Source organism: Actinia tenebrosa, unplaced genomic scaffold, assembly GCF_029948245.1.
Source record: "Actinia tenebrosa isolate PJP-AT-01 unplaced genomic scaffold, QUT_ActTen_1.0 PGA_scaffold11__36_contigs__length_13525064, whole genome shotgun sequence".
NCBI classification, from domain to species: Eukaryota; Metazoa; Cnidaria; class Anthozoa; order Actiniaria; family Actiniidae; genus Actinia; species Actinia tenebrosa.
The window spans coordinates 4,025,145-4,039,624 of NW_028292571.1; the positions used below are offsets into that span (position 1 = coordinate 4,025,145).

The 14,480-nt window shown below is 35.6% G+C and overlaps 1 protein-coding gene and 1 pseudogene across 1 annotated transcript; one reads left to right on the forward strand and one right to left on the reverse strand.

The window, feature by feature from the left end:
• The first annotated feature begins 1,355 nt into the window (after nucleotides 1-1,355).
• Nucleotides 1,356-10,004, forward strand: LOC116301141 (DNA polymerase iota-like). Its single transcript, XM_031710151.2, has 3 exons — nucleotides 1,356-2,156; nucleotides 3,341-3,569; nucleotides 8,205-10,004. The coding sequence occupies exons 1-3, from the start codon at nucleotides 1,494-1,496 to the stop codon at nucleotides 9,437-9,439; spliced, it is 2,127 nt and encodes a 708-aa protein (XP_031566011.2). The 5' UTR covers nucleotides 1,356-1,493; the 3' UTR covers nucleotides 9,440-10,004.
• Nucleotides 10,005-12,366: 2,362 nt separating this feature from the next.
• LOC116301142 (14-3-3-like protein 2 pseudogene) lies at nucleotides 12,367-13,729 on the reverse strand (annotated as a pseudogene).
• Between the last annotated feature and the right edge of the window lie 751 nt (nucleotides 13,730-14,480).

A 14,480-nucleotide genomic window follows, 5' to 3' on the forward strand; every position in this document is an offset into this window, starting at 1 on the left:
GACTTGTTTGTGCCTACTTTTATCTTTTAAATATCACCTGTACTAAATAGAAAACAAAAAGATCTGAATATTCCAGAGAGTTCTTGATTTGAATGACCTTATGTAGTTAGAACATTTACAAAAGCAACATTTAAAAAATACATGCTTATGTGCAAATAATTTCCTTGTGAGACGCAGATCAGTTTCTACCATTATATGCAGAATTGTGAGCAGAATTGTTTTTCAAAACTAAGCCTTTGCTTAGGTTTTGTCTTGGGAAACATTGCCTTCTCAGGGTACTATTGTCGTGTACGGATTAACGAAGTACGTCATAGGTTTCAGAACACACAAGTGGGACTTAGAAATTTTGGTTCTCCTCACTTAGAAAAAAAATTAAGTGAAGACACCAAGAATCGAACTCGGTACCTTCGGCACCAAAGAACTACTACAATGCCAACCTCAACCCTAACCCTAAACCTAACCCCTAGACCACGAAGTGAATTCGGTTGGGTGGTCTCATTTTTTAGTTTTTATTTAAATGATGTATCATCAGCGCGTGCACATAAATATTTATTATAGTTTAATTTATGCTATCGTAAGGTACGATTACTTGAAATTTGAATAGAATTCCCCTGACAATTCCCGTACACGAGGATACAACCCTTCTCAGGACCACAAAACAGACTGTTTCCCTCAATACTTGATTGATGGGTTACTGTCGGCCAATAAAAGCCTTTAAATTTTATTAAGACTGTGAAACACTCCATGTGGTGTCAGCAGGAAAGAATGCCATTGAAGATTGAAAATGAGAAAAGAGGTAACTTGCTAGTTGAATGGCAAATTGTGTTTTGCTGCGGGCCCTCATTCCCAGGATACTGTTACCCAACTTTTTCATAATTTCCGGTTTTATGTGGAGTGCCTATGAGAAGCAGGAATATGGAAAGGAAGAATGAAAACAATTTGCTCTTTGTGTTCATCGTGCAGCTGGTACTTGCAGGATAATTGTAATTCTCTGATCAGAAAATTTGCAATGAAGATTGCATAATGAGAACTTGCTATTTGGGTGATGAACTTTAAAAATTAATAGCTGGAATATCATACACCGAATCGAAATATGGAGACCAATTTGAATAACTATTGTTCTGCACTGAATAGCGACTGACTAGCCTCGTGTTCACGTGGAAACATAAAAGCATTTTCACATGTATGAGAGGCTAGTCAGTCGCTGGTCAGTGCAGAACAATAGTTATTCAAATTGGTCGCCATATTTCGATTCGGTGTATATCTTGTTTTTTCTTTGTTTAGTTAGCCAAAAAAAAAACAACAACAGATGTCTCTGATACCCCTTGCGTTGTTACAAGGTATCCAGTAGGAAGTGCAGTGGGATACCTGTGTATCTGGATCTTTCTGTGGGCTTCCTGTGCCAACATTTGGCGGGATAAAGAAGAGCTAACAAAACTCACTCGATGTAATAATTCAAAGAGTTTGTTTTTGGGGAAATAAATATCATAAATATGGGAGATACTAAAGGCTATCCTTGCCTGTCATGGGCTGAAGAAGGAGAAGAAGAAGATGATAACGAAGAAGAATGGAGAACATGTTACACAAGTCCAGCCAAACGCAATGGCGCTTCTGCTCTGAGCAGCTCTCCTGCTAAAAAGAAACTAAAAATGGACTCATTCTGCACTCCATTGACAGCAAGCTGCAGCCCTGCAACACCAGAACCTTCTAGTGATGTGTATGCGTCTCGCCATTGCCACAAGAGAACGATTATCCATATAGATATTGACTGTTTCTATGCACAAGTTGAAATGGTTTTGAACCCATCTCTCCAAACTAAGCCACTTGGAATTCAACAAAAACATATCATAGTGACTTGCAACTACGTTGCTCGGGAGAGAGGACTTACAAAGCTTATGAGGTTATCAGATGCTAAAAAGAAGTGTCCTGATTTGGTTCTGGTTAATGGAGAAAATCTTTCCAAATATCGGGATTTTAGTAAGAGAATTAATGATCTTCTTCTGGGGATCACCCCAAATGTTGAAAGGCTGGGATTTGATGAAAACTTTGTTGATGTGACAGACCTCGTGGAGGCACGCCTCAGAGAAAACTCAGGGCCAAGTAACTTGCTTCCTGATGGAAAAGTGTATGCCAAGAAAGAGGTTGCACAGAAAAAGGTTATTATTTAAGACATGCTGAAAGTGTCACCCAAGAAAATATTAATATTGTCTATATTATCCTTTCCCTGCTAGAAGAGTCTCTCTTCTCTTTCTCTCCCTTCTTTCAGGCGGGGAGGAGGGAGACTCTGCCGTTGTAGAGCATTTCCTTTGATACACCACCGTCCAAAATCGTGGACGAACAAACCCAGTTTTAAAACCGGTTTTTAACCAATTACTTGTAGTGCGCATGAGCAAATGTAAAACACCGTGGCGCCAAACATTGTTTGACAAGAGTGGCTGTCAAAATTAGGACAGCGTTGCTAAGATACGCCATGCATGCGCAACAGAAAAAATGTCTTTCGCAGGCAGAGTCTATTTTTCTCTCGACCAAAACAACAGGAAAATGAGCTCTGCTAGCAGGGAATATTATCAGGATGGGATATTTAGGTGTTTAATACCTAGTAGGGGACCAAGTCCTATTATATTCTTCACCCGTTTTGGGGGAAATCTTTAAATCAATCTATCAGAATGCAAAAAAGCTGTCGTACATTCAGAAGTATTGCAGTTCCTTCCCATCCGATATTGTGGCCTGGGTATATTTTCAGTGATGTGGAGTGAAATAGTTCAGGATATCTCTGCACCAAGTTTAGCGCTATATTTGAGTACTATTATATAGCTTAATATATATGTTCTGATTGATCAAGAACTGTGCTTTATGAGTAAACAGAGCACAGTTGTTGACGCTTCAACATGCACTCAGCAAACTTTGCAAAGAATCGTAAGAAAACAGCATCAAAAACTACAACAGATTGTGTTTATCTTTTTTATACATAAACAATTAAGACAGATTTTTTCCATGCTCTGTTCACTAATAAAGCACTTTATCATGACCCATTTTGCTGTATTTATCGATTTTAGTAGGATTTTTCAGCCCTTTTTTAACAACAAAAACTGGGTCATATGATAAAATGCTTATTGACTGAGTCAGTGTGGGCCAGATGGGAATCATCATTTGTAGGGACCTTGTTATGCTCAGTCTATATGGCATAAACCCCAGTCAAATATCAACCAGTCTGGCCTTCCCACTCAGGTAGTTATAAAGAATCAATCGTGGATAAGTTTGTGAGTGCTTTGCCAGCAATTCAAGAGGTCTGTAGTTTAATCCCTCTTTAAAAATATAGAACTTTGATGAATTCTTGCAGATCTGTACATGTGGCTGCCACCAGAGACTAACTATTGGCTCCCAGCTAGCTGCACAAATACGAAAGAAGATATTTGATGATATTGGTTTGACATGTTGTGCTGGTATAGCTCACAACAAACTGCTGGCCAAGTTAGCAGGAGAGTGTAACAAGCCCAACAAGCAAACTCTCCTGTTTCCAGATCTTGCAAATATGTTATTGGGAAGTCTTCCGGCAAGAAAAATACCAGGTATGTATTTAATTAATATGTATGTGAATTCGATTTCTATATTATTATTATATATTATTATTGTATTTTATTTTCAATGATTATGACAAAGTTGCAACAGGTTAATCTCCCTGGGGTACTCCCGGGGGGGGGGGGGGGGGGGGTTCTCCCATATATGGACTATGCTGGGACAATCCACTGAACAGGGTATAGTTTTTCGAGCTTCTTGTCATGAACAGGGTATGCAATTTCACTCAAGTTCCAAGTTCTTCCTGAGCTTCCTGTCATATTCAAGGGTTTTTTTTCGTATTGACGGAAACTGGTTACCATGGTCGTAAAAAAATGATACCCGAGATGACATGATAATTGAAACAGGAACTCAGTGCAATAAATTATATCTTTTGTCATAAACAGGGTACCCCTTTCAGAATCCCAGCGCAAAACCCCTACCCAAATTCTACTCCCATGTACTCCCATATATGGAAGGGCGGGAATGCTTGTCAGACATAATATTAAACATAGCCATTCAATGGAGAACTCGTGGATATTAAGGTGTATTTATTTTGAGTTATAAAATTATTGTGTAGAAGTTATTATATAGAGGATATTACATGGGCGCGCGAAGATACGAAATTTATCTTCGAGTGTTGAAAAGATTTTCAACACAAGAAGATAAATTTCGTATCTCCAAGCACCCATGTAATATTTTGTTTATGATATAATTAGCCATAAAATCAACTTAATAAGCTTTTTATTATTATAACTAACTAACTAATAGCTTAAATACGCAAGGTAATGATATTTTCACATGTGAAAATATCAGTTTTTAGAAAAGGAGAAATATAGGTATTTTATGGATAATTATATGATAAATGAGTATATTTTCTGATTGAGGAATTGGATTTATAATATATTTTACCCTTTTGTTTATCTAACTAATTATCTTGCAAAATAATGAATCAATTGCAGATCCTTTTGATAATCAATGAAAATTGGAAATGACTTGAAACTTGTTTAAACTTATCTATATGGCCCAGATAGTCACCAAGCAACATGCTTCCTTGACAATCAAAAGTGGCGGAAAAAAATTATCAATTTTATTCAGCATCTAAATTGTGAGTAAATGACGTCATTTACTCAATCCTTAGATTGTTCTTTTTGCTTTTAACCCAAAATATCTCAACAGCGAGTGGCTCCCAAGCTAAAATTTTCGTTAATCTATTTTCATAATTATAATTGAGTCATATTATCCTCGAATACTTTAATTATTCGAACTTTCAAAAATCGGGGTGTTTTCATCCAAGTGCCCCTTTAATTATCTCCAATTAATGATAGTTTTGCATATTATACAGTTGTAAAAAGGCAGAATTGCTTTTCTCTGTTTGCTGGCTTTTAGGTAACAAAATCGGGACATCAAGAAACACTTTGATTGATTGTCTTTATTGCTCTATAGTGTCATATTTTCTCACACAAATAATTACTAATTATTAATGTGTATTAGTCTTATATCCCTTATATCCATTTAATGGGTTAAATATCTTCACTCTATACCCAAATGACAATATTTGTAAAGGATCTCGATTTTGGAGAAAAAGTTAAGTTATGGAAATTTAACTCATATATAACCCGCGAGCTGGGTTTATAACAATGTTCGATTTCATCTCTACTTCAGGGACATCCTGACGAGTAAAAGGCACTTCTCATTCGGTCTTTATGTTAGGCATAAATGAATGTGAAAGTCTTGCAATATAAACTCAGTTTCGTTCACCATTTTCAACATTTCTTGTTTGTTTTGCTCAAGTTTAAGCCTCTGAACAGTACTATACAGCAAACAGTCTTCACTTCATTTTTAACAAAATATGAAAAAAAATCCCATTTTTTATGTCAAACGAACAAATCCACAATTGCTCCAAATTTGGTCATATATATCATTGTTAAATTGTACATTATTTGTAGTATGTCATATTTGTTATGAATTTGTTCTAGACAGTTATTTGAAAATGTACATCCCACCTTTGAATGTATGAATGATAGCTACATAATATATCATATTGTACAAAATTCAAAGCCATTCATTTTTATTTCACTTCATATTTCCATTTATTTTAATATTGCACAATTGGTGGATCTCTCGGACAATGGTAGATCTCTCGGACAGGCACTCGATCAAATAAGTGCTGTCAATCAGCAGTGAAATATGTTCTTATAAATCTCAAATAGTGCTCAAATTTCTGTGACAGGTTGCCTGTGTAGTATTATTCCTCTCACTCATTGATAGGCTTGTGCGCATGATTATAACACCCGACAGTGTTGGAAACAATCCAGATACCATCCCACATCAACAAATAGAACACAAATTACTCATATAATAATTTGGGTATCCTATGTAAGTAAGAGAATGCACCAGATTTCACGAGCAGCTTTCTTGTATCTGTCAAAATATTTCAGAGTTCGTAAGCAGATACAACTTCATACTACTGGCAATTGTTTAAATATCGATCGTAAATAACTTAACAATAACTTCGTTTCTATGCTATGCGTATCCACAAGTTAAAAAATGACCCCTAAGAGGGGTCTTGTCAAGGTGGGTGTGGCAATTAATAATTTTTAACTCTAAAAGGTACCAATTATCTATTACGTCTTTAACAAAAGAAGTCAGATGATGAACTGAAAATAAATATCCTGAATTTTAAATTTTTTAAGTTTTTCACTGCCATCAATCAAACCCATTCAGTTAGTACCTTTCATATTTTTGACTGGCGGCAGCGAAAAACAAATATTTCAGCATGCAGCTTGCACACACAGAGTTTGCATGTTTATGAAAATTGCAGTAAAAACTCATAAATAATTCATGAAGGAAACACAAGAGAAATCATGACCATGAAGGAGGTTTTATATCTGATATAGATTCTTTTACATAAACTTTAACTTGGATTTTCTCTAGTATCAAACTTGGTTCATTTCGTAAATAACTTAGCTCTCAGATCGTGTTTTATCGGGTCGCTGCTCGTTTATTAAACAGTACGTAAAAGATCATGACTATATTGAATGGAAGCAGTCACCATTTAGACTTCCCGATTTGCTACTTTTATTGTGTTTTATCTCTATCTAAACCGTCACCTAGTTAGAATATAATAATTATTACATTGGTAAGTGAGATGTCTAGTTTCTTTCTACTGTTCATCGAACCTAACCATAATACTTTCAATTAACACAAAAAGTTTCGCCTTCATTTAAATATTTGCAGGGAACCTCAAGACCAAAGCAACCACTTCTGTTTAATTAATTATAGAATAGCTCTATTACAGTAAAGCAGTCAACCTAAACCTAATAAGCCACCACTTGGCTACTTCCCGAGGGTGACTGCTTAGTTTGATACAGGGGGCTAGATGATTGGGGCCTACTAATGGAAATTAAGGGGGCAGTGTATTTTGCAGTCCAAGTTTTGCTAATTTGTTACTCAAAAATCTTCTCAAATTCCTTCTTTTACAAGATTCAAGCTGCCAAGTTTTCATGTTAAATGTTAACCAAATTTATTCCCAGTTTTCAATTTAAAATACATAATGCAGTAAATACCACATTCAGCTGGCATTGGATTTTAAAATGGAAGCAATTATGATGAAATATTTATTTCTGGTGTTGTGCTCGTTGTATTTTTCCATTCATACATTCTAAAAAAAATAAAAAATAAAAATGCAAAAAAAACCATGTACTAAATTGGCTCTTGTTCCCATAATCTGAATTATTCATTTGATATATTCTCCTCCAAGCATGGTTATTGATTGGTATACACAAAAGAACACGAGTTAAAGTTCCATAACACTTCTAGCACAAAACCCAATCAGTAGTATTTTGTATTTTTAATTTTTTTTCAAGCATGTTTTTAATTATTCATGAGGAAATTACAAGTGGTTCTGGTTATTTTGTAACCACACTGGAGCTTCCCAAGTCAAAATAATTGGAAACTTACCACGTTCACAGCAAGAATTAATACATTCTATGAATATTAAGCCAGGGTTATTTTATTTGTCAGAAAAACCAATTTTGAATATAGCAATATTAGAGCACATGCAGTAAAACCACAAAATATATAAACAAAGTTGATGCTGACAAAAAGTAGCTATTTAGGGACTAATAGTTGCTAGCACTCAACCAGAACTTTTATTACACAAAGGCAAATACACAATAGATAGATAGTTGGGGTTTAGATAATCGGGGGCTAGATGGGTAGGGGGCATGCATGATGACTGTAAACCGCCAGGCTTTAAGATAATATCTATATTATGTAAGTGAGCCAATGAATTGATTAGTATGCGACTGTCGACTGTGCCTAAAAAAATAACTGTAAATTTGGGAAGCAAGTGCTCTAACTATGATTAAAATTTTAGCATGTACATCAACACCAGATTTTTGGCTACTGCACGCTAGGGTTTCCTATTGCCAAAGTCTGGTATTTCATTGAGCATGGGCTTAAATGACAGGGCTTTGGGGTCAAGGGTGGGTTTTCTTTTTTTTTTTTTTTGGGGCTTGTTTGGACACAACTGATATTGTTTTAGGAGTTAGGGTTATGTGACCTCTTAGTGCTAGTCCCCATGTTACATGTATATAGTGTTTAACTAATAAACTAATAATACTAATTCACATTTTGTCCACCAGGTATTGGTAGTACTTCTTCAAAACGACTTCAGTCCCTGGGCATAAATTCAGTTCCAGAACTTCAAGCTTGTACTTTATCCTGCCTTAAGGCAGAATTTGGAGATGGATTGGCTTTAACTTTGAAGCGATTAAGTCATGGTATAGATGATAATGATGTAATCCCATCCGGTGCTCCAAAATCAATGAGTGAGGAAGATACCTATCACCAATTGTCATCTCTCAAAGAGGTTACCAAAAACCTTCAAAACCTTGCTAATAATTTAATAGTTAGGCTAACAGATGACATTGGCACTCCTCATACAGTTCGATTCACAATACGGCGTGGCATTGGAGAATTAGCAGGAGACAGAAAGGAAAGTCGTCAGGGACCAATTCCTTCTAATTTCTCTTCATCAAAGTTGACAAAAGACCAACAACTTTCTGTCCTTCTTTCTGTGACACTGGAACTTTTCAAAAAGCTGGTCAACACAAGGCAGCCATTTAATATTAAATTATTGAATATTTGCCTTACAAATTTTCAAAAACCAACAAAATGTGGGGGAAAAGCATTCAATAGCTTCTTTACAAATGTGCAAACTAAAACTCCAGCACAAGGCACATGTACTGAAGATTCCCCTAAAGCAAGGTCTGGAGCAGAGCATCAGTATGAAAGTGATAAAGCTGGAAGATGTATCACAGGCATGAATCATGTAGGGGTTAAATTTCCAGAATATAAAATTGCTCAACCATTTATTTCTTTGACTTCTGAAAACAATGTTAGAGTCTCTGAGAGTTTGCAACACACATCTCAAAGTTATATAAACTCAACACCAAAGTCAAATCCTTCATCTAGGGATCAAGTGATGTCAGAGATCCACCAGATAAGAGAAGGTGAGAGGGGATTTAAGAGTTGTACCAGTAAAGAAATACCTAGTGATGTTGATCCTGAAGTATTTAACTCCTTGCCGATGGACGTTCAGAGAGAGCTGATTGAACAGTCACGAAAGACAACTTTGTCATCTAGGGATCAAACAACATCAGAGAACTACAAAAAAAGTGAAGCTGAGAAGGGACACAACAGTTGTTTCAGTCAAGAAATACCTAGTGATGTTGATCATGAAGTCTTCAACTCCTTGCCGATGAATGTTCAGAGGGAGCTGATTGCACAATGGAAGGAAGGACAGAAATCACCTGTCAGGAAGAAAGCAAAGAAACAGCCTACAGGGCTTCTAAAGTACTTCTCAAAGGCACTATAATTAATGAATGGGGAAAATCTAATGTTTGATATAAAGGTTCAAACGCTAGAGCAAGGTTTTGCATTAGAATTCAAGACAAAGGGCCGCTGCCCCGAGGTCCTTGAATTCTAATGCAAAACCGAGCCCGTGCGTTTGAACTGGTTTAAAATATCAACTAAGCCCTAAATTCCATTGTTTCAATGCAAAACACGAAATACTAAATTATAGTGAATTCAGAGAAGTAGATTACTGCTGCTTTGTTCTTTTGGAAATAGAGTGCTTATACAATATATCCGTGTAATTAAAAACCTATTCCGGGTTTAAGAACCTACATCAAACAATAGATTAAGGGTGTGGTTGATTTTCAAGTTAAATGAAGGGATGTATCATAAATTGCAAACACGAGATTATTTGTCACATTTTGGAAGAATGCAAGTTACACTTAATAATTGATGCAACAGTACTAAATATATTTCCTACTAAATAGCAGTAGAGTACTGTGTCTACTGTCTCTTCAACTACTTGGCACTAAATACTGCTAATAATGCAGCAATGTTTCAAGGATTAAATGTACCTACTAACACTTGCCATTGTCTTTTGATTATATTTTATGGTATTTTAGTTTCACTTTTCTTTGTTTTCATTTTTCAATGAAATAATTTCTGTTTTACTTCATTCAGACTGCAATCATATTAAAAAGTTATTTTAAAAGTGAAGAACCAAGTTAGCATTTTTTTAAAAAAGATAACTAGCTAAAAACTAGTGTGAGCTGCGTCGGTGTTTCTAATGAAACAGTAATGTGAAAGGATAAATTTTACATCGTGAAAATGTGAAAAAACTTACTGACATTTTGGACTCTAGTCCTTCATTAGAGAGTATTTTAAAATCATTTTAAATTCACCTTAAATTAGATTTACCTTAAGCATAATTAGAGTGTAGTACCCGAGGGCAAATTCACCTTACCTCTCGTCTTCTTGGCATACTAGACCCACATTATTTTTTCTAACAACTTCTAACATATTTTTTCAGTCATTTGGATTAAATTTTAAAAATACACAAACACATCAGCAACACTGTAAAAGTTATCATGCCTAAATATATATTACATGTTCTTTGAGTTGCTTATAGCATGGTATAGTGCAAACACACAGCTTGCTATTTCCAGACAACCAATATGTTTTTGGTCCATTAAAGCAAGACATTTTAATATGGAAAAAATCTGGTGTGCAGCCTTCAGAAAAAAGCATACTTTTGGCATTTAACACGCCACAATATATAACCTTGCTTAATCCAGTACTAAAAATATTCCCTATTCTAACAGATTAATCTATTTTTTCCATCTTTTCAATTCACAAACAAATTAACATTTCAACACCTCAAATTGCCTTTTGGCCCCTAGATTGCATGTGGTGTACTCATTGTTGTACATATGTAGTTCATAAATTTGATTTATAGAAATAATATATTTAGCCTTTGAAAAATTTTTGAACAATTATTTCATAAGAACTAATCAGTAAACTATGAAAGTCCCTGAGCAAGATAATCTCAAAAAGAATACCTGTACATTGACAAATTTGTGGCTTTAGTTTTACAATAACAAGAAATTGTCATTGGGAAAGCGAGGGAATACCTGTTGAATAATTTACTTTAATGGTTTTACAAAGCAAAAAGAAAAACTATGGGGAAAACCTGAAACAGGAAATAGCTTCCATTCCCTCAATTTTATGTTGTATGATTTATTAGCTTTTCTTAAATGAAATGAGTGTAGTCAGGACTGGCTGACGTTTGAAATTCTATTGTAGTTAAACTTGGCTTCAAAATCATATTGCTACCAAGGGCAAGCTACCAAGGTTAAATACTGAAGGATTTGTTTAGGGTACTATAATAAGTTATTTAAATTAACATCACAAGCCTACCAAATTTTAGATTTTGAAGCAGTGATTTGAAGAAAAAAAATGGTACCAGCAGACATTGGATAACGGATGTTTAAAACAAACTAAATTTGTGTAAAAGCATTAATAGTTTCCATGATCTTGGCTATTTCAAAATTGTTTGTTGTGGTCGTATTTGTTTTGCTTTCCAGATAGCCTGCATGCTATTTGTAAATGCGTCAAGGAAATCTTGTCAGCATTGTTTTATGATGATGTCAGGCATATTCCTACTCAGACCAAACAATCGTCATGCTCTACATCAAAGGAAGTGAACAATATGCATTGTTAACCTCTTATCCCTTTGCAACACAATAGAAAATACTTAAAGTAAACAGTCATCATTGAACTTAAATTTGACATCCAAAATGTAATAAATGTACACCAAAAATTCATCAAGATGGACAGACCTTCATTTTCATCAATTATCTGAAAATCAATAAAGAATATCAGTCGAAATTTGAAATTTTGAAGGAATTTCTGGGGAATCGGAAGGCAAGCTAAAATACCTTTAGTAGACAGAGGACAGGAATATTTTTCATGATTGTGCTAGTATCGCCAGCCGTCAAAAAGTCGAATTGATTGAATTAGTTTCAGACCTCAATTACATGTCTTTGTCATCATAAAAGGTATCAGAAATATAACAAAATCCATAACAAACGCTTTCAAACAATGTTAATCGTACTGTTCTTTTGATCCCGACCTAATAAGCTACTTGTACAAATCACCAAGTCTAACCACTAATAAACTCTAGATTATAAAATACGTATAAACTGGTTGTCGAGATCATTACAAGGAAATAATATCAGTTTTTAATTGGCAAACGAAACATAGGTTATGGAAACAGAAGAACAATGGCTCCTTTGGGGAGTTGTCAACCTTTCAAAAGAACATTTCGCAATCTGGTAACATTAATATTCCAGAATGAATAGATGGTTCGATCAGCGATGGCTCGACCGGCTCGATTGGGTCTTCCGCGCCGCAGAAATCGTTATTTAAAAGATTATGACTGAAATGCCCTAATAACACCGACCTTTTATTATAGTATACAATTCGTAGAATACATAAAACCTTTATACATTGGGTATTTTCTGTGTTTTACAAGCCTTTATTCAAAAGAGAAATATTCCTATACGTATAACATTGAGGTGTAATCAATTTCAATTACAGGACAGAATGTGCTCAGATTCTTAGCAATTTTAAATATATATATACATCTATCTATGCATATATAGTGTATATGTGACAGTCAACAAAAAATCTATTAAATTTTCCAGCATTTGGTGGTTTACAGATCTAAATTTCTAAGGCAAGGGGGGAAAGATTGTCTGAAATCGAAAGGAATGTAGGGCAAGTTCTACAGCGATCATAGACAGCTTTTCCTGGTTATAAGAGTTTGATTGCCACTAAAGACAGTGCCTATCTCTGATACAATATCACACATCAAAATCAAAAAAAGCAGTAATAACTGCAAGTTTAAATTTCTTCCTTTTCTGAATATAATATTCAATTAGACGCCTACTTTCAAACTTGCTTGAGGGATGGTTCAGTTCAAGAGTCGTCAGCGTCTTCTTGATTTTGCTCAGAATCAGAGGTCCACAGTGTCAGGTTGTCCCTCAATAACTGCATAATCAACGTACTATCTTTGTACGACTCCTCTTTCAAGCTATCAAGCTCAGCAATGGCCTCGTCAAAGGCTTTTTTAGCTAGCTCGCAGGCCTTGTCGGGCAGGTTTTTTATCTCGTAGTAAAAGACTGAAAAGTTGAGAGCCAAACCAAGACGGATCGGGTGGGTACTTGGCAATTCCTTGGTAGCGGTAGAGGCATCTTGGTACGCTTTCAAGGATTTTTCAGTAAGTTCGTCACGAGTATCACCGGTAGCTACCTCAACTAGATATCTGTAGTAGTCACCCTGCATTTTCAAGAAGAACACTTTGGCTTCTGTAGCTCCCTCACTCGCCGATTCATCGACGGACTTAAGCAAATGGTTTTCCAGAAGGCTCAAAACCTCTTCGCATTTTGCATTTAGCTCCTTCTCGATGATACGACGATACTTCTCTGGTATTTCAGTTTTGCCCTCCTTTTCTGCCTGCTTCTGTTCTATGCTTGAAACGACTCGCCAAGCCGAACGTCGTGCTCCAACCACGTTCTTGTAAGCGACCGACAGAAGATTTCGCTCTTCTTCATTCAACGGCCCTCCCAATTTTGTAACCTTTTGCATGGCGTCTACCATATCATCATAACGTTCGCTCTGTTCAGCTATCTTGGCTAATTGAATAAGCTCGTCTCTTGAACCCTCCATTCTAGATTTTCTAAATTATTTCAGTTGCTTTCAAACTTTTCAACAAATGCGGGAGCTGGCTACCTTCGAAGACAGATCACGTGCCAACGCCGCCATTTTATTACCACACCCAAACCAATCAAAACCCACAATTTCATCCGGGAAATAGTAATTCAACAGGGATGACGTAGTGGGTGTGGAAAGCTAATATTCCGGTTTTTTGTGTCCAACGAAAAGCTACCAGCAGCGTGAATATTTTGGTAACTACATAATGAAAGTAAGGAAATATGACTCATTCACCACTGTCTGGATATAGAATTTCGCAGGAACCGCGTTTAAAAATGATTTGATAAAAGACAATTCTCTTTTCTTCTCATTTTTTTCAGTTTTCAAAAACCTCTCCCATAATTCTGATAACTGATTACGTCAGATCGAAATATGGCGTCCCAATTTGAATAACTATTCAAATGACTGACAAGCCTCGTGTTCAAGTGGAAACATATAAGCGTTTTCACACGTACGAGAGACTAGGCAGTCCAGAACAATAGTTTTTCACATTTTTTTGTGGAGCATTTAAAGATCCATGGAGGAAGCCGAAGACGAAGACGGAAAAAAGAAAAAAAGTGAGAAAGAAAGAAAGAAGGAAAGAAAGAAGGAAAGAAAGGAAGAAAGGAAGGAAGAAAGAAAGAAAGAAAGAAAGAAAGAAAGAAAAAAGAACAAATTAGAGAAAGAAAGAAATCAGAGAAAATAGAAAGAAAGGAGTACAGAACAATGGAAACACTTTACCTTTAAAATAATTTCATTAGAACAACTTACAGTTCTATGGCTTTTTTTCGAATTTTATTTATAAAGGT